Here is a 21,757-nt window from a genome sequence, read left to right on the forward strand (position 1 = left end):
ATGAACACCCCCGATCTATTCTTCCTATTGCCATGCTTACAGTCTCTTTTAATGCTTGTCATGCTTTCTTTACCTGACTTCATCGCTATTTTTTCCTTCACTCCAGTTACTCTTTACAACCCCCCCCCCCCCCAACCAGTCTTTATTGATTTACAGTGATGTTTTTTAATCTAACGCCCTGATTTGCAATCCGTCCTTATCTTACTACCATTTACCATGTCATCTATTTTCCGTTTATTTGAGCAGGAAACGTTTTTCGTTGTTTTTGTTCGCTGCATACCAAAAATTCGACCAGTGTCGTTTCACTACTATATCATTCCCATTCATCACGTCATATATTTATATTTTCTTTATTGAGAGCGGGAGACATGCTTATCGCCTACGCTCACTTCAATCCACTAACATAGGACTCTAAACCATTTGCTGGGCTTATTCATTTGGCTGCTTTAGCTGGTCCAGAACCTTCTGCCACCGCCTCCACACATTTAGGCCTCTCTGTCTTTCTAGTCCAGCTTGTGAAATTGTAAGTAGCTTAATATTTTCCTCCTTGCCAGCTTCGCCAAATAAACCCTTCTTCCATGCACCAACCAAAGCTTCTAACGCCACAACACACGCAACCCGCTGCGCTTCTGTTCCAACCTCAACAGTCTCTAGGTCTAAGCTTTGAAGTAACCTGTCTGCTACAGTAAAATCACCATCAAGACAAGGGCGCACGGCAGATGCCTTGACCATGAGCTCGGCGATGGCTTGGTACCACACCTCGCGACAGATTGGGGCTAGACTGGGCTCAGTGAGGTACAGTGTTGTGTGTGTGACGATAGTGGAGACTATGGTGAATGGATCCTCAGAGAGCTTGTTGATGCTGTATCCATGTGCAAGGGCAGAGAGTGCATTGGCGGCTAGGTCTGTGCGGATTGCATTGGCTTCCCGGTCAGTTGAATCAAGACCGACCTTGTCCTCATGTTGGGAAGTAAGGTCATCCAGGGACGGAGTCTTGATGGCTGCAATTTCGTCAAGTAGATCAAGATCAGTACGGATATTGGCAAACTTCCATAGCATGGCAAAGGCGTGGCTTTTGTACTCGGCATTGTTGCGTTTGGCTTCACGTAGCGCAATCTTTTTCTGGTGAGCCGCAGCTAGCGCGTCGTCTTTCCAGAGACGATTGGCCTTCTCGACAAACACTGGGAATGATTCCAGAACCTTTTCCTTGCCAGTGAAGCTCTTCAACGCCAACACTTTATCGAGAACGGGCCAGATTAACTTGATATTGGCGTCGGAAAATTGGCCTGTAGCCTCGGCGACGCTACTGAGAGACATGATGAGATCGCCAATGGTGAATGCGCCAGTGTGATGTATATCCCACTTGGATGTTTCAAGGGCCTTTTCAACCAAACCAACAACTTCAGGGACATACTGAGCCGCTGTTCTGTTACTTCCACCATGTTGGTCCCAGATGGAAATAAAAACGGTTCGACAATACTCGTCTACGTCGTGACTAGCAAAGAACGTGAATGGAAGCAAAATGGATTCCATAGTTGTAAACACATCCATCGACGTTTTAGACAGTGCTAATAAAGCATCCGAAACCTTGTGACGTCGTTTCTCATCCTCGGCGGCAAAGTAACGGTCGATGAGCTTCTCGCAAAACTTCATTTTTGAAGATGTCCCAGCAACACGCATTCCATAGGCTGCTGCTTTGGCGTATGACTTACTGACCTCGTCATTGCTATCAAACAGGTGCTTCAAGAGAAGAGTCCTTAGCTTCTTACTCATGGGGTTGACGTCTATCGCATGTTGGCGAGAGCAGCGCGCTTTTTATCAATGCGTTCTTTGGTGTCATGGCTAACCCTTTGGTACGCATAGCCTACCACATCGGGCTCAATAGTACTCAGGAGGCCTAAAAGATGGGGGACAAGACGTGGAGTATAAGGGCGCAAATTTCGACCGCCCTTTTTACAGATATCGAGAAGCATAACAGTGGAAAATACTTTGACATCCTCGACAGAACTATCGGTTCCTTTGTCAGAAAGCAAAAACTCTAGAGCCTGCCCCATCATAGCTTTGGTGGACGTGTTTTCCGAGGAGTTTTCTAGCGTGCGAATCAAGGTCTTGGATAGCACCATGCAAAGATCGAGGGCGGCCCTTCGAACACTTCCCTTGACGTCATCAATGACCTTGAGGGACACAACCCAGAGAGTAGAATAATATCTCTCGTATTGCGAGTACTTGCAGCCTTGAATCAAGTCTGAGATGGCCGAACAGCTGGCTTCCCAAACCCGCCATTCCTTGCCTACAATGTTCTTGAGTAGGTCCTCCATGATGAGATCAAAGTGCTGGTTGAGTATTGCAGTAGGCTCCTTCACCATGGCCTTCCAAATGTTGTTCATAGAGCGTTGGACATTCGGGTTTGGATCGAACCGGTAGCGGTAAAGCTTAGGATAGAGCTTCGGATCAACTTCAGTATTAGAAAGGATGTTGCTGAGACCGAAACGGCCAAAAGCTGAGCGGGTGGACCATGTAGCAGCATTTGAAGCAAGAGACATGAATTTGTAGATCAGCGTCTGGTCACCAACTTCGGAAGCTAAATTCACAATGTCTTTGTATGATGTCACTGACTGACCGTCTCCAGTTGGGAGAGCTCCGGCATCAAAAAGCTCCGTATCTTGGTCCACGTTCATCCGAGTCTGATTTCCAGTGAATGCCAAAACAAGGTCTTCGAGTAGCTGCGTCTGGAGTGCCTCATCGCCCTTCTCATACACCAAAGTTAGATCACGTGAAGCAGTCTCTTGTACTATATCATCATGAGCACTGAGTAGCCTCATGAAGGAGGCTTGGGCCTCACGTAGACACTGATGAACCTCCGTCACATGAGAGCAGTATTGCACAAAGCTGAACAGCCAAACACCAGAGGCCTTGAGGAGGGAGTGCTTGGTGTCCTTGGTATTCTGAATTAATCTGTCCAAAACCATACTCAAGAGATGAGGACGCTTTGGCGTCATGTAGACAATGGAAAACGAATCAACGTTAACTAGAAGCTTCACAGAATCAGCATCCCATCCAGCAGTAAGAGCAACAATAGCCTCTCCAATAGTGAAATGGACTTCAATACCTTTCAATTCATGCAGCTTGAAGAGTTCCTCCAAAATCATAGGCATGAAGTTATTGGCATCGATAGCCTCGGTATCGGTATAATCAAGGGTCATAGCAAGGCGCCCTAGACAAGCAATTGCCTTTTCATTACCCTTCTTAGCATGAGTCAAGAGTAGTTTGATGATCTCTTTGACATTGCTCTCCCTAGTGATAGGGGGGATGCAAAGCCTAGCCGTCCAGAGGGTTAGCAAACCATCAAAGATAGCATTCAATGATGCCTGTGTGCCCTTAGAACCCGTGTCTTTTAGCAACAGAGATCAAAAAACTTACCTCCTTCAACCTTAGGAAAAGGAAATAACCCTAAGGAACCCTTACTAGAGACGACAAACAGCACAGCAGGTGTAGAGGCGGAGGAGAAAGAAACCAGTCCGCAGGCGGAGCCAACGACAACCGGCGCGCACGTGGAGCAGCCAGAGAAGAAGGAAACAACAAAGGGAAAACAGGCTGCCAAGGAGAGGAAGCACAGTGGACCACCCACCGAGAAAGAACGCAACCTCGCAATGGCCATGAAGCACATAGCCGAGGAAAAGAAACAGGCGGAAATGAAAGGCAAGGTATACCTCTGGCTGGCGGAAAGAATCCCAGAGATATGCAACTAGGCCATCTCAATGGCGAAAGGGGATGCCGACGTAAGGATGCTGGCAGGACACGTTTCTGCCGAATTCAGAGCAGCGTTCCAGAAGCTGCAGCACGGGGGCCGCGCCCCAAACCCTGGACAAACCGAAAAGAAGAGACAAAGTCCGGAAACAGGCAAGGCCACAAAGCCCAAGTGGACGACTGCCCAGAAGCAGGAGGCGCCGAGTGGGAAAAGGACGTACGCGACAGTTGCCAAGCAGGCCACCGGAGGGACCAAACAGCCGGTAGCCCAGAAAAAGACAACCATCAAATCTCCCAGCAAGGAGGGAGAGTAAATGGTCAGAGTCTTCATTTAGGGACCGACCGAAGGCAAAGAAGAGGCAGCAAACCGTGAGTTAGCAAAGACTTTTGGGGGGACACCCAAAGAGTTAGGCACAAAGAAAGTAAACTCTGGCTGGGCATTCCACACCAAAAAAAGCACAGCGACAGATGCGAACATGGAACGAGCCAGGATCGCATACAGAGCGAAGGCATGCGAAGTATAGAAGAAGTGGATCCACGCACAGATCACAGGACTGGAGGACTTCTATGTGCTCGGTGAGGAGGGCCCTGTGCCCATCAGAACCGAACAATGGTTCTCCGAGCGAATCGCGAAACAGACCGGAGGCCAAGTCAAGGCCATAAAGAGGTGCAGAACCTCAGCGCTGCCCCTATGCCGCACCTGCTGGGAACTACACTCCACGGCGGGGTGTAAAGCAAAACAGAGATGCAGGCTCTGTGGAAGCCCAGACCACCCCGAAAAGAAACACTCTGGAGCTCCTGCGCCATGCATTGTCTGCAAAATAGTAGGCCACTCTGCAGGGGAACCCGAATGCAAAAGGGGAGCCCGCACGGAGAGAACGGTGACAGAGCCAGCAGACAAGACTCAGGACACCAGTGGGAAAGACAGCCAAGCCCGTAAAAAGAGGAAAATAATGTCCCTGGCTGACCCTGAGCTGAATGAAGAACCAACCTAGTCCTGACAAGACCAATGTTAGAGAACCTAACAATTTGGAGCGTCAACGCAGGAAAAAGGGGACCAAGCCACGAGGAGACACTACAAAATGCTGCCAGGCAGAGAGTAGATGTCCTATTGGTACAAGAACCCTGGATTGGACTGTGTAAGGACAGGACAAAGGACCACCCGGAATATACTTGACACAGCCTGAGAGACAGATGGGAGGTCCGCCCCAGAAGCTTTGCCTATGTACGAAAAAACATAAAGACGATGGAGATGCACCAAGCACACGCAGACCTGTGCCCTATCCGTCTAAAGACAACGAAAGGAACGCTTCAAATAATAGGGGCATACAGTGCACCAACAGGCAGCATAAGGCTGGGAGAGGGACTACAGGAACTCATGCGAACAGAAAAAGACAATGCATGGATTACACTGGGGGACCTCAACGCACACCATGGAACCTGGGATGTCAACCCCATGGAAAATGAAGCGGGGAAGATCCTAGAGAACTGGATGACAGAAAATGACCTCACCATGCTCAATGACAAAGAAGAACCCACACACAAGGATGGGAGAGTCATAGACCTGGTAATCACACCTCAAGCCACAGTGGGTAAATGGGTAACCAGTATGAACATAATACCAGGAAGCATGAGTGATCATGAGATTGTTGAAGTCAAAGTGAGAGTGAGGGCAGCCCGAAAAAGACCCAAGGCAAAATAGAGGTTAAGGAAAATGAACACCAATACCTTTGTCACAGAATGCAAACGAGAAGCTGACCAACTGGAAAAGCTTCTGGAGAGCAACAGTGATGAAGTAAACAAATCGGAGCTCATAGCCAAGGAACTGATAGCAGCAGTGGAAAGAGCACTTGAGGCGTCAACCCCAAAAACGCCCTCCAATATCGCGCTCAAACCATGATGGAACGATGCATGCAAAGATCAGAACGCCCAAATGCACAGTGCACAAACAGCCCATCGCAATCAACCTGTGGACGTCGAGAAGAGGACCAAGTACAAGAAACAAAAAAAAGCCATGAGGTGGGAAATCGTGAAAGCTAAAAAGTCCCTCATGAGCAAGATTGTTGTGGACCTGAAAGAACCAAAGGATGTCTTCCACGCAGTTAAATGGGCTGACAACAAGACAGACAGGGGTATCCCTCTATTGCAGAGACCAGACCAAATGAAAACCACCTGCACAGCTGAGTCAGTGGCTCTTCTCCTGGAGACACACACAAAGGAACACACAGAAAAAGAGTGGCATTTTCACAAGCCCAACCCAGAGGCAAATGAATGGTCACCACTCACCAGTGAGGAAGTGAAAGCTTCTCTGTGGAAACCTGTGAATACAGCTCCAGGAGCAGACCACATCACGAATGAGGTCTGGAAAAGAGCATGGGAACCGCTAGGCAGCATGATAACAAAGTTATACAACCTTTGTTTGGAGAGTGGGAACCACCCCAGCATTTTCAAGAAGGCAGACTTGGTCGCGATCCCAAAGCCGGGACGCCCACGCAATGAGCCCTGATCATATCGACTCATATCTCTCCTGCCCACCCTGGGAAAGGGCCTGGAGAGAGCCATGGCTAAGAGGATGGTGGAAGAAGCAATAGAGAAAAGGATCATCCCATGGAACTACATCTGTGCAGTACTGAAGAGGGCAGTTACAGACCTCCTCTTTGAGCTGCACAGAAGAATAGAAGACATGCAGTACTGGAAAAGAGTTACTTCAATACTGACCTTCGACATAAAAGGAGCATATGACGCAGTCGAACCAGAGAGAATGGAAAGACAGCTGTCTGAAAACCAATGGCCAACCAAACCATGTCGCTGGGCAAGAAGTTTCATGGAGGGAAGGACTGCCCACATGCAAACCGAGGAGGGCTGGACAACGAAGCGAGTAGGAGGCTCCCTCCCACAAGACTCTCCAGTCTCGCTGATTCTCTTCATGCTTTTCATGGCTCCCATCTACAGAAGGATACCTCATCTCTTGGGATACGCAGATGATGGGGCGCTGGTAGTTAGTGGCCAAACTTTCGATGACAACTGCCAGAAAATCAAAACACTGATGGAGACAGTGACAGAGTGGACAGTACAGAACGAGTTAGAACTAGACCCAGGAAAATCAACACTCCTGCACATCAAAGGCAGAAGAAGGATCACTGACAATCCATCTGTCACGATTGAGGGACTAGGCGAAGTGAACCCCACACCAAAAAAGCAGTCAATGCGATGGTTAGGACTCCATTTCAACGCTGGCCTCCTCTTCAATGGGCACATCATGAAAACGACAGCAAGCATCAACTGAGTAGCCAACAGCCTGAGATATCTGGCTGGGTGCTACAAGGGAGCAGACACAGCATGCATGCTGAACGCAGCCTGGGCGTGTGCAATGAGCAAAGCACTTTTCGCAACGAGTGCGTGGATGGGAACTGAAACGACGAAAACAGCAGCAGAGAAATTCAACGTCGCAGCCCTACCCATGTACTGCACAACGCCAAAAGAGTGCCTACATCACACAGCAAGCTTCCACCAATCGAACTCATGTGGGAGGACAAAAAAGAAGGGAAGCCATACACTGGCACACACTGGACAAGGATCATACACTGAGAGGAGCTCAGTACAATCCAGTCATGTTAAGGCTACAAAGAATGCTCCCAGTGAGAATGGAAACCCACACAACACTGAGACTGAAAGTCGCCAGGCCAAGCATGCCCCTTGAAAGTGGCTCAGCAAGGAAAGAGAAGCAGAGAAACACAGAGAGGAGGTAAACATGGCACCCTTAGGGACCCTGATAGCCTACTCCAATGGCTCGAAAGACACGAAGGGGAACACAGGAGCAGGGTGGGTCACCACCACAAACAGAGCTACCCTGGAAACAGGACACACAGCTCTAGGCAAATGGATGGAGGTGGTGGACGCAGAAGTGTACAGAGCCTGTGAGGCAGCTAGGCAGGCAGTAGCACACAAGGACGCTGAGGAAATCTGGATATGTCTGGACAACCAAGGAATAGTCGACTGACTACACAGCCCACAAACATGAAACAGTACCTCCCAGGACATCATTGACGAAACAAAAAGGACCCTGAACACATGGAAGAGCAAGGATGACAAGAGACACATCCAAGTGCTCTGGGTCCCAGGACATGTAGGCCTGGAGGGAAACGAACAAGCTGATTCACAAGCCAAGCTTGGATGCCTCAGGTCCAACTTTGATCCCTGCGCTAGCCTGGCAGGGGCACAAAGATGGAGGAGAGACCAACTGCGTAAGGAGTATGAGAAGTGGTGGAAGGAGCAGGAAGGATACCGCCCACTTGACGGTATCCCATGCAACCCCCTGTTCCGCGTGCTGGGCTATAAAGGCCTGGACAGAACAAAACTGGGGCACATCCTGGCTGCCAGGACAGGACATGGAGACTTTGACCAGTACCACGACTGTTTCAACCATCAGTGCCCACGCAAATGCACTCGATGCAACCAGCCCAAAGAACGAGGACACATGTGGACGTGCAGGAGGAGTCAGGGGACAGAGAGGGGAGGATGAGCAAGGAAGGGAGGAAGAGAAGCAAGAGAGGGGGTCATGGGGAAAAAACCCCAAAAAAAGGAAAAAAGAAGACAAGAGCAGAAGGAGATGTCGAAAAGACTCTGAAGAGTTTCAGAAGGGCCCTTTCTCTGGAGGCCCATGGTCTAACAGAAAGTCTGATTCAGAAGTATCAGGATGTGCTAGCATAATGCCATAGGCCTGGGCAGTGAGAGATCATACTTCCTTCCATGGTGAATGTAGAAGAGGCCAGAATGCAGTGGGCTCCAAACGCTCGAGAACAGTGGATATGGCATCTGATGGGCTCATTGAAGAAATATGAACAGCATAGCTGAGACATTCCTCCACAACAGTCTCAGACACACCATGAAAGGCACCAATCAGAGCGCAGTAAAGTAAGGTGCAGGTTGCCACATTATTCTCTGGAAGTGAAAGGTACTTTCTCACAGTCCCATGAGTCTTGAGGTCAGTCTGGAATGATAAAAGACTCATGTTCCTCATAAGAAGTCTTTTCGTCTGGCCTAAATCAGGTGCTCAGCATAGATAATGCGCCTTCAATATCAACGACTGTCTCTGGAATCGTCTCTTCTGACAGAGACTGGAACAGCCATTGAGCGAGAGAAAGCTTTTGCTGGAAGGTAAAACGGCTAGCCTTGCTCAAGATTCCAATTATCTCGTAGGCAAAAGGCTGTAGAGTAGTGTCAGTACCAGAGCCTGCGTGCAATCTCTTCATCTTCCAGGTTAACGTTGAGCTTCTTGATGATATTGGTTCCAGGGCTAGAAACATTGGAGTCAGGGCTAGAGGAGGCGTAGAGAGTTTGGCATAAACTTCTCCTGATTGGTAAAGATGCTGCTTGATAGGAGTGATATCACACGTGTCTTTGTCAATGAGTTCTGGCGATATGGGAGTTCCATCTCCAGGCTCCACGGCTGTAGGAATTCTAGGTCCGACGCCTGCATGGCGTTAAAAGCCTCAACTTTCTCTTGAGACACCTTATCCCCTGCAGGAATTCTGAGCAGCAAGACTAGGCCAAGCCATCTGGAAATAACTTGGGCGTCAGACTCTTGTATGCCGATCTCCTTCCTGAGGGCCTTATCCTCGACAGTGTCCTGAGAGGGAAGCTTGATGTCAGGCAAGATTCTGAGAAGAAGGTTGAACATTATAGAGGCAAACTTGATGTCTTTCTCTCAGGCCATTGATACAAGAAGGGTTGGAAAAAGATCATGACGTTGTTCTGGTAGCAGGCGAGGCAAGCTGTGGCGGATAAAGAGAACGTCTAGCTGCTTCAAAATTGCACTTTCAGCTTTCACGAGCTGATCCAAGAGGGAAGCTACCAGTAGAACGATCCTATATTGTTGTTAGCATTGAGTGATGTTCAGTTTGGGAGACTGGATAGCAGTAGCTTACGTTGGGGGTTTAATAAACGTCTGTAGTTTATAGACAGATTGAATCACACAAACACGAACGGACGCGTTTTCACTTGTAGCCTTCAGAATAAAGGCTGTGAGATATTTTGTCAATAGTGGTTGCAGCTTTTCTTCATCGGTAGCTACGTTCAAAATAGCAAACTCGACTTTAGGAACGAGCTCAAGCTCACATGCCTCTGTGGAGGTGAGCTAGCCTTGGTCATGGCGAAAAGTAAAACCCTCCCCTAAGCAAGACGACGAAGAAAGGGAGTTTGGTCGGGTTTTATCACTAGGAGGCGGCAGGTTGGTACTAGTAGCTTGAGGAAGCTTTGAGAGCTATGGATTTGGTTGTTAGATTGAGAGAGAAGAGAAGAGGGGATACTTTCTGTCAAAAGAAATAAACCATACATGAGCTAATGGGCTTACAGGATGATGAACTAAGCCCAAATGATCAAGCTGGCTGCCAATTACAGGCAAAATTCTGAGGGAATACTACTGGATTTGCTGCTACCAATGTTTTTGTAGCAGCTAAAAAGTGAGCTTGATGACAGCTCAGCTCACTCATCGACAAAACAAGGGGGGGGGGGGCGAGAAGAAATCGAAATATAACACTGAAAGCATATGCAAAAAGAGAAAAAGAGAGAGTCCGAGGGAAAATGGTGCAAGGAGAGAAAAGAGGGGGAAAGACAGGCAGCGAAGTTTGTGTAGGTTAAAAAGAGCTGAATGGAGTGTAGTCAAATGGAACCAAGCTGGGAAAGTGCAGCTTGTGTTGTCAATATAAAATTTAGGCAGTTTCCCCCCAGAAGCACTATTTCCCTCTTCCTTTGCCTACACTATCCAATCGTATAACACCTCAGGGTGTGACGTGCTCAGCATAACAGGCAAGTACTTGAAATAGGCAACATAGTTACCTACTAATAGTAACCTACATACGTATTCACTTGGTTGCCTGCTACATTTACAGAATCGACTTATGTATTTGCTTGCCTCCCTGCAATTTTTTCAGAATCTACCTACGTATTTTCCTGCCCACCTGGAAAATTTCAAGAATCTGCTGACCTGTTTTCACAGAAAAAGTAAACAGAGACTCTTCTACGAATATCTTTGGTGTTCTACCAGTCACTCAAGGCCATCAAGAACAAGTCATTGCCTCAGGATTGTGTGGCAGCTCCATAACTGTGACCTTGGCCCCAGCAGGGTTGTATCGTGGCATCTTCCAGCCCTTGTTGCACATGTATCCAGTACTCAATAGGTTAACAGTGCCATCTCCCTCGCCCATGATAACGCCATGGTCGATGTGGTTTTCAGTGACACTTGTGTCAATAGTAATATTGGGCTGGGAGTTGAGGATGGAATTAGACTTCTTGTAATAGTAAGCACGCTCTGTGGCTTTGCCAACTCTGTAGAAGCAGTAGACTTTGAGGCTTGGAGCAAGGGGCATACATGTCTCCAGAGGGTTGATCCACTTGCTAGGGTCATTTTCATTGGCATTGACCTCATCAACACTGTAGGCAACCCTGTTCAAGTACGAATTCTTCACCATATTTCTATACCATTCCTCAGTTGTGCTGTAAAGATAGTCCATGGTATCATCAATGGTAAAGTTTTTAGGTTCGCCACTAGTCAAATCCAGGCTTCGGTTTGCATATGCGTGGCGCTGCAAACTTGTGTGAATTGCAGGTGGGTTGGGCTCTGTTGTAGACTCGAACCACATCCAGCACATGTAGATAGATATGTTGCACATCATGTGTGAAGAGAATTAAACATTACGTCGTGGAGATTCCAGTTCCACTTGAAAAAAGCATCAGGTGAATACGTGGCACACGAAGAGCAAACGCCAAAGGCAAAATGTCCCTGTTCGAAATGTCCTTCAGCATAGACCCAAGCAATGTACACTCCCAACACTTACATCGCAAACTCTAGGGAAACTCTGCAACAAACTTAACCAAGCTAGCACAGCATCACTGTAGTCTTCCCAGTCCCATCCATAGTAGCTTTGATATCACACTTTCTCCATTCAATGGAACAAGTCCAGCCCCTTTAAAACCCCCCTTGATATTACTTTGTGTCATAGCTGCTTGGTGGGCAGCATAAAAGGCTAGAAAGAAATCAGTCTTGGAAACGTGAGTTATTGAGCACCTGATTAGATGCTCAATTTCTCGACCATAGGCCTTTTTAAGCGGCCCAAAGCACCCGACATCAAGAGGCTGAAGTAGGTGAGATGAATGAGCTGGCATATAGAATGTTATTATGTGGTTGTCTTCACAATATTGCTCAAAATCGACTGAGTGGTGGCTTTCATGCCCATCGAGGATCAGAAGGCGATAGTGACCGGTTGATCGGCCCTTGGTATGTCGGTCAAAGTGCTTTAGCCACTCAAGACCTGTCTCATTATCAGACCAGCCATTATGGGTTGTCGCAATAGCCCAATCGTCCGGGAGGTTGCTTTCTCGATACCAGCTGGCGAGGTGATATAGATGACGTCGACCTTGGAGACGTATTTGGCCGATGCAATGTCACGGAGGGTGTCATGGATGAGTGGCAGTGGGTATCCATCCTTCTCTGTGGCGTTGTTCAGGGCGCGGTAGTCAATGCAGAAGCGAATGCCTCCGCCGGGTTTCTTGACAAAGATCACTGGGGCTCCTCCTTCGGCACTGCTAGCCCGAATGAAGCCAGAGTCGAGGAGCTCGTACAGGGTTTTCCGTAGGACTAGCAGCTCCTCTCTGCTCATGGAATACAGGGGACATGCGGGGGTCGATTCATCTGCCTTCAGTCGAATCTCAGTGTCCAGGCCTGGTCGTGACGGTGGCAGAGTAGCGGCCTTCTTTCTGTCAAATGCGCTGATGACTGGGAGTAGCCAGCTGGGGCAAGACGTTCGGGGGTCAGTGTAGATCTTGGTTTGCAAGGCTTTCTCGATATCGTGGAGGGAGGCTGAAAAGACGCGGACGCCTTTAGTCTTAGTAACTTGGGCCCGGAATGCCCGTACCGTACACTGGGAAATGGCTGTGGTGTCTGGGTCAAGGGGGTAGTCGTGAGGCAGAGTCTGAAGGGTTTTCGTAAGATGACTTCATTCTGGGCTGGGCGTACAGAGGCATCGTGGTCTGTTAGCCAACGTTGGCCTAGGATTAGGTCTTCTGTTTGGTCAGGGACAATGTATGCATAGAGTTTTTCGTCATGACCCCCAAGGCCCAAAATAATAACAGCAATCTGAATTATTATTGGGGGGTTGGGGTCGCCGACGACTTGTTCAACTGGACAGGGTACAATGGGGAGGGTGGTGGCTTTACACCTGAGGAAAGTGCGCGGGGAAATAGTTGCTAGGCAGAGGCATCCGGAGTCAACGAAAGCAGCGGTCAAGATATTTTTATTCAACGTGACATCTATATAAGTACCGGTCGCTCCCATTTCCTCCTTAGCAATCGTTTCCCTTTCAGGCACTCTATGGCGACAGTCATCCAGGCCTACTAGTTTTCCTGATGTTCACTAGGGGGGACTGAAGTGTTGTCCGGTTGCTGGGGTTCCATGGCCCGGGTTACCACTGGCTGCCCCTGGTTAAGGGGACAGTTCCGCCACACATGACCTGGTTTGCGGCAGCGGAAACACGAGTTCGATTACTTGAGGCTTTCGCTCTTGCCTGGGGTTATGGGCTTGAGTAGGACGTTGGATGGTTGCCAATCCATTTTGTCTGGCGAGGGAGCGGCCTGGGTCGGAGGTGCTGGGGCAGGGGTCCAATGGCCAAATCTGGGGTGCGTGTTCATCCGGGTCTGGCGCCCTCTCAGTGCTTCCAGGTCAGAGGCCAGGCCAAAGACCTCAGAGACAAAGGCAGGGTGGGTTTTAGCTTTGACGCCTGTGCAGACGGCCCTGATGAGCTCGTCGTTGAGGCATCGTTTGAGGATTGAGATGCAAGCGCGGTCGCCAACAATCCCAGCCTCAAGAAGCAGGTTCTCAAACTTTGGCATGAACACTGAAAATGGTTCGTTATTTCCCTGGCTCAGGCGGTACAGCTCAGCCTCGGCACGTTCCTCTGCATGGGGATCCAGAAATATGGCGTCCAGTGCTTTGAGGAATTGGGTAGCAGTGTGGTTCTTCGATTTGGCCTGTCTGTACAGCGGCGACACCTTGGTTTGAGCTGCAGTGGACATCCGCATCCACAGGTAGGTGAACTGGTTACTGTCATTCCCAATGGCGTCACCATCTTGCTCCAGCTTGGCCTCTGCTGTCTGGGACTATACTTGGTATTCCGACCCCTTTCCTGAGAAGAGGTGGATGTCTGGGAGGCGGGGCTTGGGGCGTCTGGCAGGTTGTGCCTCCGGGATTTCTTGGGCTGAAAGGCTTGCAGGGGCCGAGGGGGCTGCTGGGGCACTGGGTGCCACTGGGGGAGCTGGAGGTGTTGGGGTGACGAAAGCTTGGGTAATCTGCAACAGGCTGGCTGTCATTTGCTGCTGGAGGGTTTTGATTTCCTCCTGGAACTGCTGGAACATTTGCTGCTGAGCATTGTAGGTTTTAGGGTTCAGGGTCAGGACGGATGCTGTTGTGCGAGATGATACGACCCAACAGCTTGACCTCCTCGGCGAACCACACACACTTGTCAACATTGAGAACCAAATTGGCGTCTGCTAGCGTCTTGAGCACTGCGCGAGTCCTCTCCTCCAACTCCTCCTTGAATGGGCCACCCAACTTCACCTCGTAGTTCAGTGTGTATATCCAGCCACCAAAGATAACATGGTCATTACTGGTCTCTCTCCTCGGCCGCTCATCTTGACTTGCGACACACACACCGTCTTCCTCCTAGTGACCCAACCACTCCAGGCCGGCACCATCGTCATCTCTCTCGTCAAGGAACACCAGGTGCTTGCCCTGGTTGGCCAGGTCCTCGTCTTTGGTGTGGAAGGCGTCAGGCTGGCCGTCGCCGCCATCTCCGCCATCGTCGGGGTCTCCACCGGGGCCGCCGCCGCCACCGGGACCACCGCCACCACCACCACCACCGGAGCTTCCATTGCCACTGGGGTCATCGTCATATCCACCGCCGTTGTGGGGCGGGGATCCACCGGGTTGATTCGTCTCAGAGGGCAAGGCAACTGTAGGGACCGACGCGGATTTCACTGGAGGCTCGACTCACAAGGCAGTCTGAGCCGTCAATCACAGCGAGCATGGCCGAAGTGCCAGCGTCAGAGGTCTCCTACATGGCCAACCGAATGGCCTTGCTGTTGTCCTCCACCGCCTTCGTGTTCGCCGACAGAACGGACCGGATGTCGGTTGTCATCAACTCAGTGAGATTCTGGAGGTCGCCGCGTGTGACCGAGTCCGACCCCTCTCCCATGTCCCCCTGAGCGACGTCGGTGTTGGCGTCGATGAACGTGGTCGCATTGCCAGCGTCCTCTTCGTCGTCACCGTCATCGTCATCAATCGCCTCTTCAGATGAAATGTCTCGGGGGGCCGACGATCAGGATTGCGTAGCGCCGCCCTTGGCGGACGCTGCCACGCTGGCCTGACGCCGGGTCTGCACACCGCTACTCATTTTGAATGAGGGATTAATTTTAGGGAATGGGGAAGTCAGCAGAGTTGTATGAACAGCACGAATCACCTGAGTAAGTCGTGAAAGCGAAGCAAAAAGATCTGTAACCAAGGAGTCGTGAACGAATCAAAGAAAGAATAATAATTTTTTTTGTGTTTTTGTCGTGATTTTTCGGGTAAAAAAATGAAGTGATCAAGCATTGTCTGATATGAAGTTAATCAATCAGGACAAAAAATCGATTTTTTGTGGGTGTTACGCCTGCGTCTATGATACGGCAGTTGTAGCCCTGCAGCTATTGACCACAGTAAACAAGCGCTATAATCACTCACGTTGATGCATATAGATACGTGAGTCTCGTATGAATAGCTATCCTATAAATGTATGTCGATTCTTATAATTCTCAAAGCTTGATGAAGAAGGAAGCAAACTCTGTGACAGACTTCCGAAGCTGACGGTTCGTAAGTCTATCTCAGAGCGGGGTCAGGGTCAGATTGTCATGTGACCCTGAACCCTAAAACCTACAGCATGCTCTGATTGCTCCAGCTTCTGGTGCATTTGTTCCTGGGAATGTTGAGACTGCTTCAGCTTGTTGTGCATCTCTACCAGTGCATCCTTCATTTCTGCAGGCGTTGGAAGCACTGTAGGCACAGGAGCATGAGTGGGTTGGACAGGGTTTGAGGGATCCATGGCGGTGGAGTTTGCAATGGGGACAGAGGGCAGAGGACAGAGGAGAAGAGGCACTAGGGAAAGAGGCTAGAGGGAAAGGGGCTTTTGGCACATCGTATGGTATCTTGGGTGAGGGCAGGGCCTGAACCATACATGATCCGTAGATCATTACATTGGGTGCCGCTTCGTCGAGTGCTTTGGTCATCGCTTTGATCAGCCCGGTTGCGAGCTCTTCTACGTCCTCTGCCCTCAGGGGTTCCCTAGCGTTCAGAGAGGTAGACTCTCTCGCGCAGGCCCTCGTGAACTTCTCTGTGTCGAGCCTGTTCATGTTGTGCCGGGACGCTCTGACTACATCGTCGATCTGTATGCCTTCGATGGTGGTGCTGAGGGGGAAATGGTTGCTGCCGCAGTTGAGCTCCTTCATGACGTTGGTCGTGCAGCTGCTTTGGCCAAGCATGTTGCTCGAGGCAAAAGCCAAGTCGATCACCGATGGGGAATCCTTGCTGTGGAAACATGTGCTGTAGTCTGGCTCGTTGAGCAGGGTGACGTCGTCCTCGCTTAGCCAGTCCAGGACCGATGAGCAGTCTCCCGATTCGCTCCTCCTGCTGTCCCACATGTGTGAGTGTAGGTTGAGGTCACCGCACAGTATCATCTTCTTGTCCTTGACTGTCTTCTGGGCCCGCGCCATTGCTATACCTCGGGAGGTGTCTTGCGGGTTGGCGTTGTACAAATTGGCGATGTGTAGGCCTTGTCCTGTCAGTTCCACTATGACTACATCTGCGTGTTCGCCGTCACAGCCGGGTACGAGTGTCGTCATTATTGTGTTTCTGACATATGTCATCACCCTCGGCCTCGTGTCCCACTGCGTTAGTGGAGTCATGAGTATGTATGCCGGGTGTGTGGCTGTCCTCATTTCTTCTAGGGGTTTGCCTATATACGGTTCTTGAATGCATACGACATCCACCCCTTTCCTCTCTGCCTCCTCCATCAGAGCCAGGTGATTCGGCTGCCCTTTGCCAGCATTGAACTGCCAAATCACGCACCTTCTCTTGCGCCCCTTTCTGTCCGCTCTCATTCGGACTGGGTTTGGGGCTGCTCTCCCTGTCGCGCCTTCGTGCGCGCAGATTTTCTCAGGCCTTGGGCTCCAGGTGCACTGGGGGTGGACTCCGGTATGGGTGGTTCAGAGGCCTCGTTGCCCCTTGGGTCCGGGGCTTCATCCGCCTCCACCGGCCGGTCCTCCGTCTGAGGGTCTCCTTCCGGAGTTTCCGGCCCTTCTTCTTGGGCCTCCATGCAGTCCGCCTGGTCTGCGGCCTGTGCTAGGGTCTTTTTGCTCGCCTTTGGGCAAGCCTTCCGTTTTTCGGAAGTGAGCTTTTGCTGCTCCTTCCTGATGACCCGTCTCTCCTCTGGGGTGGTTCCCTTCTTGCGAAGGGGGCACTCCTTGGAGTCTGCCGGGTGTGGGCCGCGGCAGATGAAGCAGGCGGAGACGCATTGGTGCTCCACCTCGCAGCACGCTGGGTGCTTGCTGCTTTCGTGCTCGCTAGAGCCGCAGTGTCTGCAAAGCTGTGCTCTGGAGCACTTCTTCTCGTCGTGCCACCCAAAGCAGTGGGTGCACTGGTGGGTCGCCTTCGGCTTTTCTGTCAGCAGGCGGATCGGGACGAGTCTCGATCCCATCCTGAGTTGTCTGGGGGACCTTCGCCCCGCTGGCTGGGATCTTGGCAATGAACGTCTTCTCATTGCCGCGGGTTTTTTCGGTCATGTAGACCGGGGCTATCCGAGTGGCCTGCGTGAAGCAGACCCTGATCATCTCCTCTGTGACCTCGACCGCCTTGCCTCCTCCATTGAGGTGGCGCACGACCGGGCCAATGAGGTAGGCGTCTGTGTTCAGCGCCTGTGCTACCTCGGTGCCTGGACCGAGGTATTTTTTGATCTTATCGCTTTTCTCTAATAGAGTGGCGCGACCGTCCTTGTGTGCCGTGAGCGGGAATCCGCTCTTCGTCTTTTGGACATTCTTCAGGGCTTCCTCGAGCCCTGCGTCCAGCTTTTTAAGCTTCTCTGTCATCAGGAAGCTCTCGCAATCGCGCAGCTTGTTGCCTGCGCTGATTCTGACCAGGATTCTGTTGTCCTGGCGGGGCGCCGGGTGCGCGGTCTTACCCGCTTTGCGGCGCGAGACAGTCTGCCACTCTCCGCTCTGTTTGGCGGTCTCGTGGGACTTGGGTTCTGTGGCAGGGCTCTGATTGCTTGCCGTTATTTGCGCGGCCATCCTGGCCACCTCTGCGAAGGAGAGGGCCACATTCGCGTCCTTGTGGGTCTTGTTGGCCTCCTTGGGTTGCCCCTGGCCATTGTTTTCCTTTTTCCGTGTGGTGCTGATCGTACCCATGAGGATGTTCTCCAACATCCGCACCGCCGTCTCGTGGAATTCCGCTTTCACGGCTCTGGCGGTCTGGGTGGCTTCTCGAGCGCAGTGCGTCTCGATCATCTCCATCAGGGGGATGATGAGCCTCTTGGCTTCATCCCTGCGCTCCTTGAACGCGCGTTCTTGGGCCTCGAAGCTCCTCAGCAGACTGGACATGATGGTCCTCTGCCTCTGGGGTCTTCGGTCGGTGTCGTGAGGTTGTTGTTTTGGTTGTTCGCTGTCAAGATTTTTTCAGGGTTGCTTAGGGTCAGTCCCTTGTCCTGGAGTTGTAAAAGTTAAGTTGCCTTTCGGCTGCTTGCAGTGGATGCATTTGCGTGCATTGGTGATCGAAACGGTCATGGTACTGGTCAAAGTCTCCATGTCCCGTCCTGGCTGCCAGGATGTGTCCCAGTTCCGTTCTGTCCAGTCCTTTGTAGCCCGGCGTTCGACCTGCAGTCGCCTCCACCTCCTCGCCCCTGCCAGGCTGACGCGGGGGTTCGCGGTTGTGTCCTTGAATTTTATATTAACTATGGGTCCTTTATGTCTGCTTCTAACCCTAATATTTGGGCACACCGGGGTCAGCAATCCTGATAACCCTGACTTAGGTTACTGACACCAGCATATGGATGGCCGTTGGGAAAGCTTCTCAACCCCGGCTGATTAGGTTAGTCTTCTAGTCTGTTTTGAATCCCCGATCCCTAATCAGCCTATTATAACGATACATGGTTTCATGGAGAACATTGTCGTCAATAGCTTCAAAAGAACGGCAGTATTCTCTGGCTTAACAAGAATACCCTAATGACTATGCATGAGGCCTCAGAGTTGTGGCTGTCGTCTTTGAGATGAATAAATATGAACATTCAAAACTAGAATAATCTACAGTGACTTGATAGCCGTGTTTACAGAGATTTTGCGTAGCGCGCGCTAAGCACACACTTCATGCTAGTCAGTACCCTGGAGCAGCATTCTCGCTAGTGTAATGTACAGTTAAGTCGAGCTAATCCATATGAAGCCCAAGTGCAATTAATGAACATGTATGAACTGTTGCTATAGATGACGCAAGAGTCTATACACGAGAGATCCAGGCCCCTCGATTTCTTTCTACACTACTCACCCACCTGACCTCTATTAGCGTTCATACATGCGTATTTATCTCATATGGAGACTTATATTGAGAGGAGGGTGTCTCGAGATGCTGAGGACGGAAAGCACCTTCGGCTCGACTACTCAAGCCATAAAATCCCAAGAAAGCAGGCCTATATGCAATAGAAACCAAGCGGCTCCAACGACTGCAAATAGCCCAGGTGTCAGTGCTAATAGCAAGAATGTCGACGTACGGTACAACACAATCAAGGGATGTACATGCAAATGGAAAATAAGCCTGGAATACACCACCATCATCGAAATGCTAGGGTAGGGGCCCACGAAGCCAGTGCTCTCGAAATTTCAAAAGCTCCCAGTAGGACATGAACGGCCACGCCGTTCCTGATACAGCATGACCGCCTAACCGTAGTAAGTAAGCCAGTCAATACCGGCTTGTGCTGCCCCAGGCTATAGTGCAAGATTTCTGGGGGCTAGAGTGTCAGAACGACTAAGCAGACGTGCAGGAAAGGACACGTTAATGTAAACCCAAGTGAATATATCTCATGGTTGAAGTACTCAGGGGTCAACGAAGGAGAGAGAATATTCAACACAAACAATTCCACAACATAGAGCAGTGGATGCAAGTGAGATAAGCAGGGTAACAGTATTTGGTCAAGTCATGTCCTGACTCTTTCCTTTGTTTGCTGCAAAAGTCACTGTGGAGTGAGTAAGTTAATCCTTTGCACTATTACAGTCATCAACATAAGCATTATACGATGTGTACGATGTGAAACATTGGAAGCAAGTCTAAACTGTCTACAAATGTCTTGCTCCTTGCCATCTTGCTACGGCTTTGAAAGGAGCAACGACACTGCTCTGCTAATTGAGAGGAAGCTCACATAAAACAGTATGTAGGCGGCCCGCTAGGCAGACTGTTTATATCTTGTGAGAAAACTATAAATACTAGACGTACCTGAAGAGCTACCATTTCCAATCATTGCCTCTCTCTTTTTTTACCGTCCATCTTATACGCACTTCCATACAACCATATTCATATATCTACTTCTTACCCTGAATTCAACAACCAGCGATGATTAGCGTTAGCACAATTGCTCCGTTGATTGGTGCCTTAACAGCACCTCTAAGGGTAACCACTAGTCCTGTCTGGGACCTGAGAAGTATCGGGCCTGTGGGGGTCCTTGCGCGTAAGTTTTAGTGGCCAAGGATTTAAACGAGCAAATCGAAGCGTTGCTAACGTTAGTACACATAGCAAATACCATGGTAATGGCATCTAATGTAACAGCGGGCAGCATATTTGCCGTCCTCCAAAACGCTGGAATCAGTGCTGCTATAGCTGCCCTTCTATAGAAGCCAAATCAATGCAGGGGAAAGGGAATCTAGGCTCTTAAGACTCTAAAACTGGAATAAAACAACATTCTTTGAGGAATTTACTGGGTGTGAAAGATCTAGTTCAGAGTGACATTGGGGGCTGCAGGAAATGAAGGTGTCCGTAGGATGCAAGTAGTACGTACCTTCAGAGGTCGAGCGAGGGATGGCAAGCCCTATAATGAGAGTTTAAGTTTGTTAACTCATTGCTCACTTCAGGGCATGGAGTTGTAAGAACAAGATAGATTGCAAGAGTACAGCTGTAAAGTGCTCTGTATATAGAGCCCTTAGCTTCCAGTTGCAGCGCCACCCCTTTCTCACCTTCCCAACCCACTGGATTGATCCTAAACATGAACCCTCTATGGCTGCATCTAGTTGAAATGAGGCATCGGCATCTGTTTCATTACTTCAGTCGTTCGTTGCCAAAAACGTTGTCTAGACTTCTAGGAAAATAAACAAATTCCCTGAAGCTCGTGAGTTTCAGAAGGTGTGGTCCGACTAAAGATATACTGTGACTTTGCTACGCTACACTCCAGAGTGCAGGTCGCTAAGGCACCACATCAAATGGAAGTAGAGGCGGCAAAGGACATGGTGAACCACGTGAGGTGCGATGCGTGATTTTTCAGCCGAGCATTATTGCCTTCTTAAGCTATAGCATTCAATACTGAACTGCCTTTTTGTAGACAATGCTGAGTTCGAGTAACATAAACATTAGGGCAATGGGCAGACGGGAGGAGGAGAGCCAAGGCTCGGTAGTTACTATGACCAGGATAAAGGGGTAAAGCATACAATACTATCTTTATATTGCATCTATGATCCCAGAACTGTTATCGCCTAGAATATCTAGTTGTCTTCATCACTCTCCTATTTTTCTCTTCCTGGAATTATAACTTTACACGCATGAAAATCCTAGCCCAGTGCTGCCTCCCTCCACTAGATGAATCACCTGAAATCAATACAAAAACTGGCCATCTTCACCTGCCCCGAATGATACAGCTCCTCAAAGAAGTGGCCAAAGCCTTTGCTAGTTCGGAGAATTTGT

At 49.9% G+C, this 21,757-nt stretch overlaps 7 protein-coding genes across 7 annotated transcripts; 2 read left to right on the top strand and 5 right to left on the bottom strand.

Annotated features, from left to right (window-relative positions):
• Positions 1 to 429: 429 nt before the first annotated feature.
• Positions 430 to 1,773, bottom strand: HOO65_050358 (Proteasome-associated protein ECM29 -like protein; the record flags this gene model as incomplete). Its single annotated transcript, XM_071000861.1, has 1 exon — positions 430 to 1,773. The coding sequence occupies one exon, from the start codon at positions 1,771 to 1,773 to the stop codon at positions 430 to 432; it is 1,344 nt and encodes a 447-aa protein (XP_070858417.1).
• Positions 1,774 to 1,784: 11 nt separating this feature from the next.
• HOO65_050359 (Proteasome-associated protein ECM29 -like protein) lies at positions 1,785 to 3,203 on the bottom strand (the record flags this gene model as incomplete). The annotated part of the gene is made up of 1 exon (XM_071000862.1): positions 1,785 to 3,203. One exon carries the CDS (start codon positions 3,201 to 3,203, stop codon positions 1,785 to 1,787), a length of 1,419 nt encoding a protein of 472 aa, XP_070858418.1.
• A 555-nt stretch (positions 3,204 to 3,758) lies between these two features.
• Positions 3,759 to 4,061, top strand: HOO65_050360 (uncharacterized protein; the record flags this gene model as incomplete). The annotated part of the gene is made up of 1 exon (XM_071000863.1): positions 3,759 to 4,061. The coding sequence occupies one exon, from the start codon at positions 3,759 to 3,761 to the stop codon at positions 4,059 to 4,061; it is 303 nt and encodes a 100-aa protein (XP_070858419.1).
• A 1,064-nt stretch (positions 4,062 to 5,125) lies between these two features.
• HOO65_050361 (RNA-directed DNA polymerase from mobile element jockey) lies at positions 5,126 to 6,253 on the top strand (the record flags this gene model as incomplete). The annotated part of the gene is made up of 2 exons (XM_071003455.1): positions 5,126 to 5,339; positions 5,667 to 6,253. The coding sequence occupies 2 exons, from the start codon at positions 5,126 to 5,128 to the stop codon at positions 6,251 to 6,253; spliced, it is 801 nt and encodes a 266-aa protein (XP_070858420.1).
• Positions 6,254 to 8,792: 2,539 nt separating this feature from the next.
• HOO65_050362 (Proteasome-associated protein ECM29 -like protein) lies at positions 8,793 to 9,427 on the bottom strand (the record flags this gene model as incomplete). Its single annotated transcript, XM_071003531.1, has 2 exons — positions 8,793 to 9,064; positions 9,142 to 9,427. 2 exons carry the CDS (start codon positions 9,425 to 9,427, stop codon positions 8,793 to 8,795), a joined length of 558 nt encoding a protein of 185 aa, XP_070858421.1.
• Positions 9,428 to 10,805: 1,378 nt separating this feature from the next.
• On the bottom strand, positions 10,806 to 11,420 carry HOO65_050363 (Phospholipid diacylglycerol acyltransferase; the record flags this gene model as incomplete). The annotated part of the gene is made up of 1 exon (XM_071000864.1): positions 10,806 to 11,420. One exon carries the CDS (start codon positions 11,418 to 11,420, stop codon positions 10,806 to 10,808), a length of 615 nt encoding a protein of 204 aa, XP_070858422.1.
• Positions 11,421 to 16,925: 5,505 nt separating this feature from the next.
• Positions 16,926 to 18,423, bottom strand: HOO65_050364 (Endonuclease/Exonuclease/phosphatase family protein; the record flags this gene model as incomplete). The annotated part of the gene is made up of 2 exons (XM_071003350.1): positions 16,926 to 17,372; positions 17,431 to 18,423. 2 exons carry the CDS (start codon positions 18,421 to 18,423, stop codon positions 16,926 to 16,928), a joined length of 1,440 nt encoding a protein of 479 aa, XP_070858423.1.
• Between the last annotated feature and the right edge of the window lie 3,334 nt (positions 18,424 to 21,757).

Source organism: Ceratocystis lukuohia (assembly GCF_044167205.1).
Source record: "Ceratocystis lukuohia strain C4212 chromosome Unknown Supercontig5_pilon, whole genome shotgun sequence".
NCBI lineage: Eukaryota > Fungi > Ascomycota > Sordariomycetes > Microascales > Ceratocystidaceae > Ceratocystis > Ceratocystis lukuohia.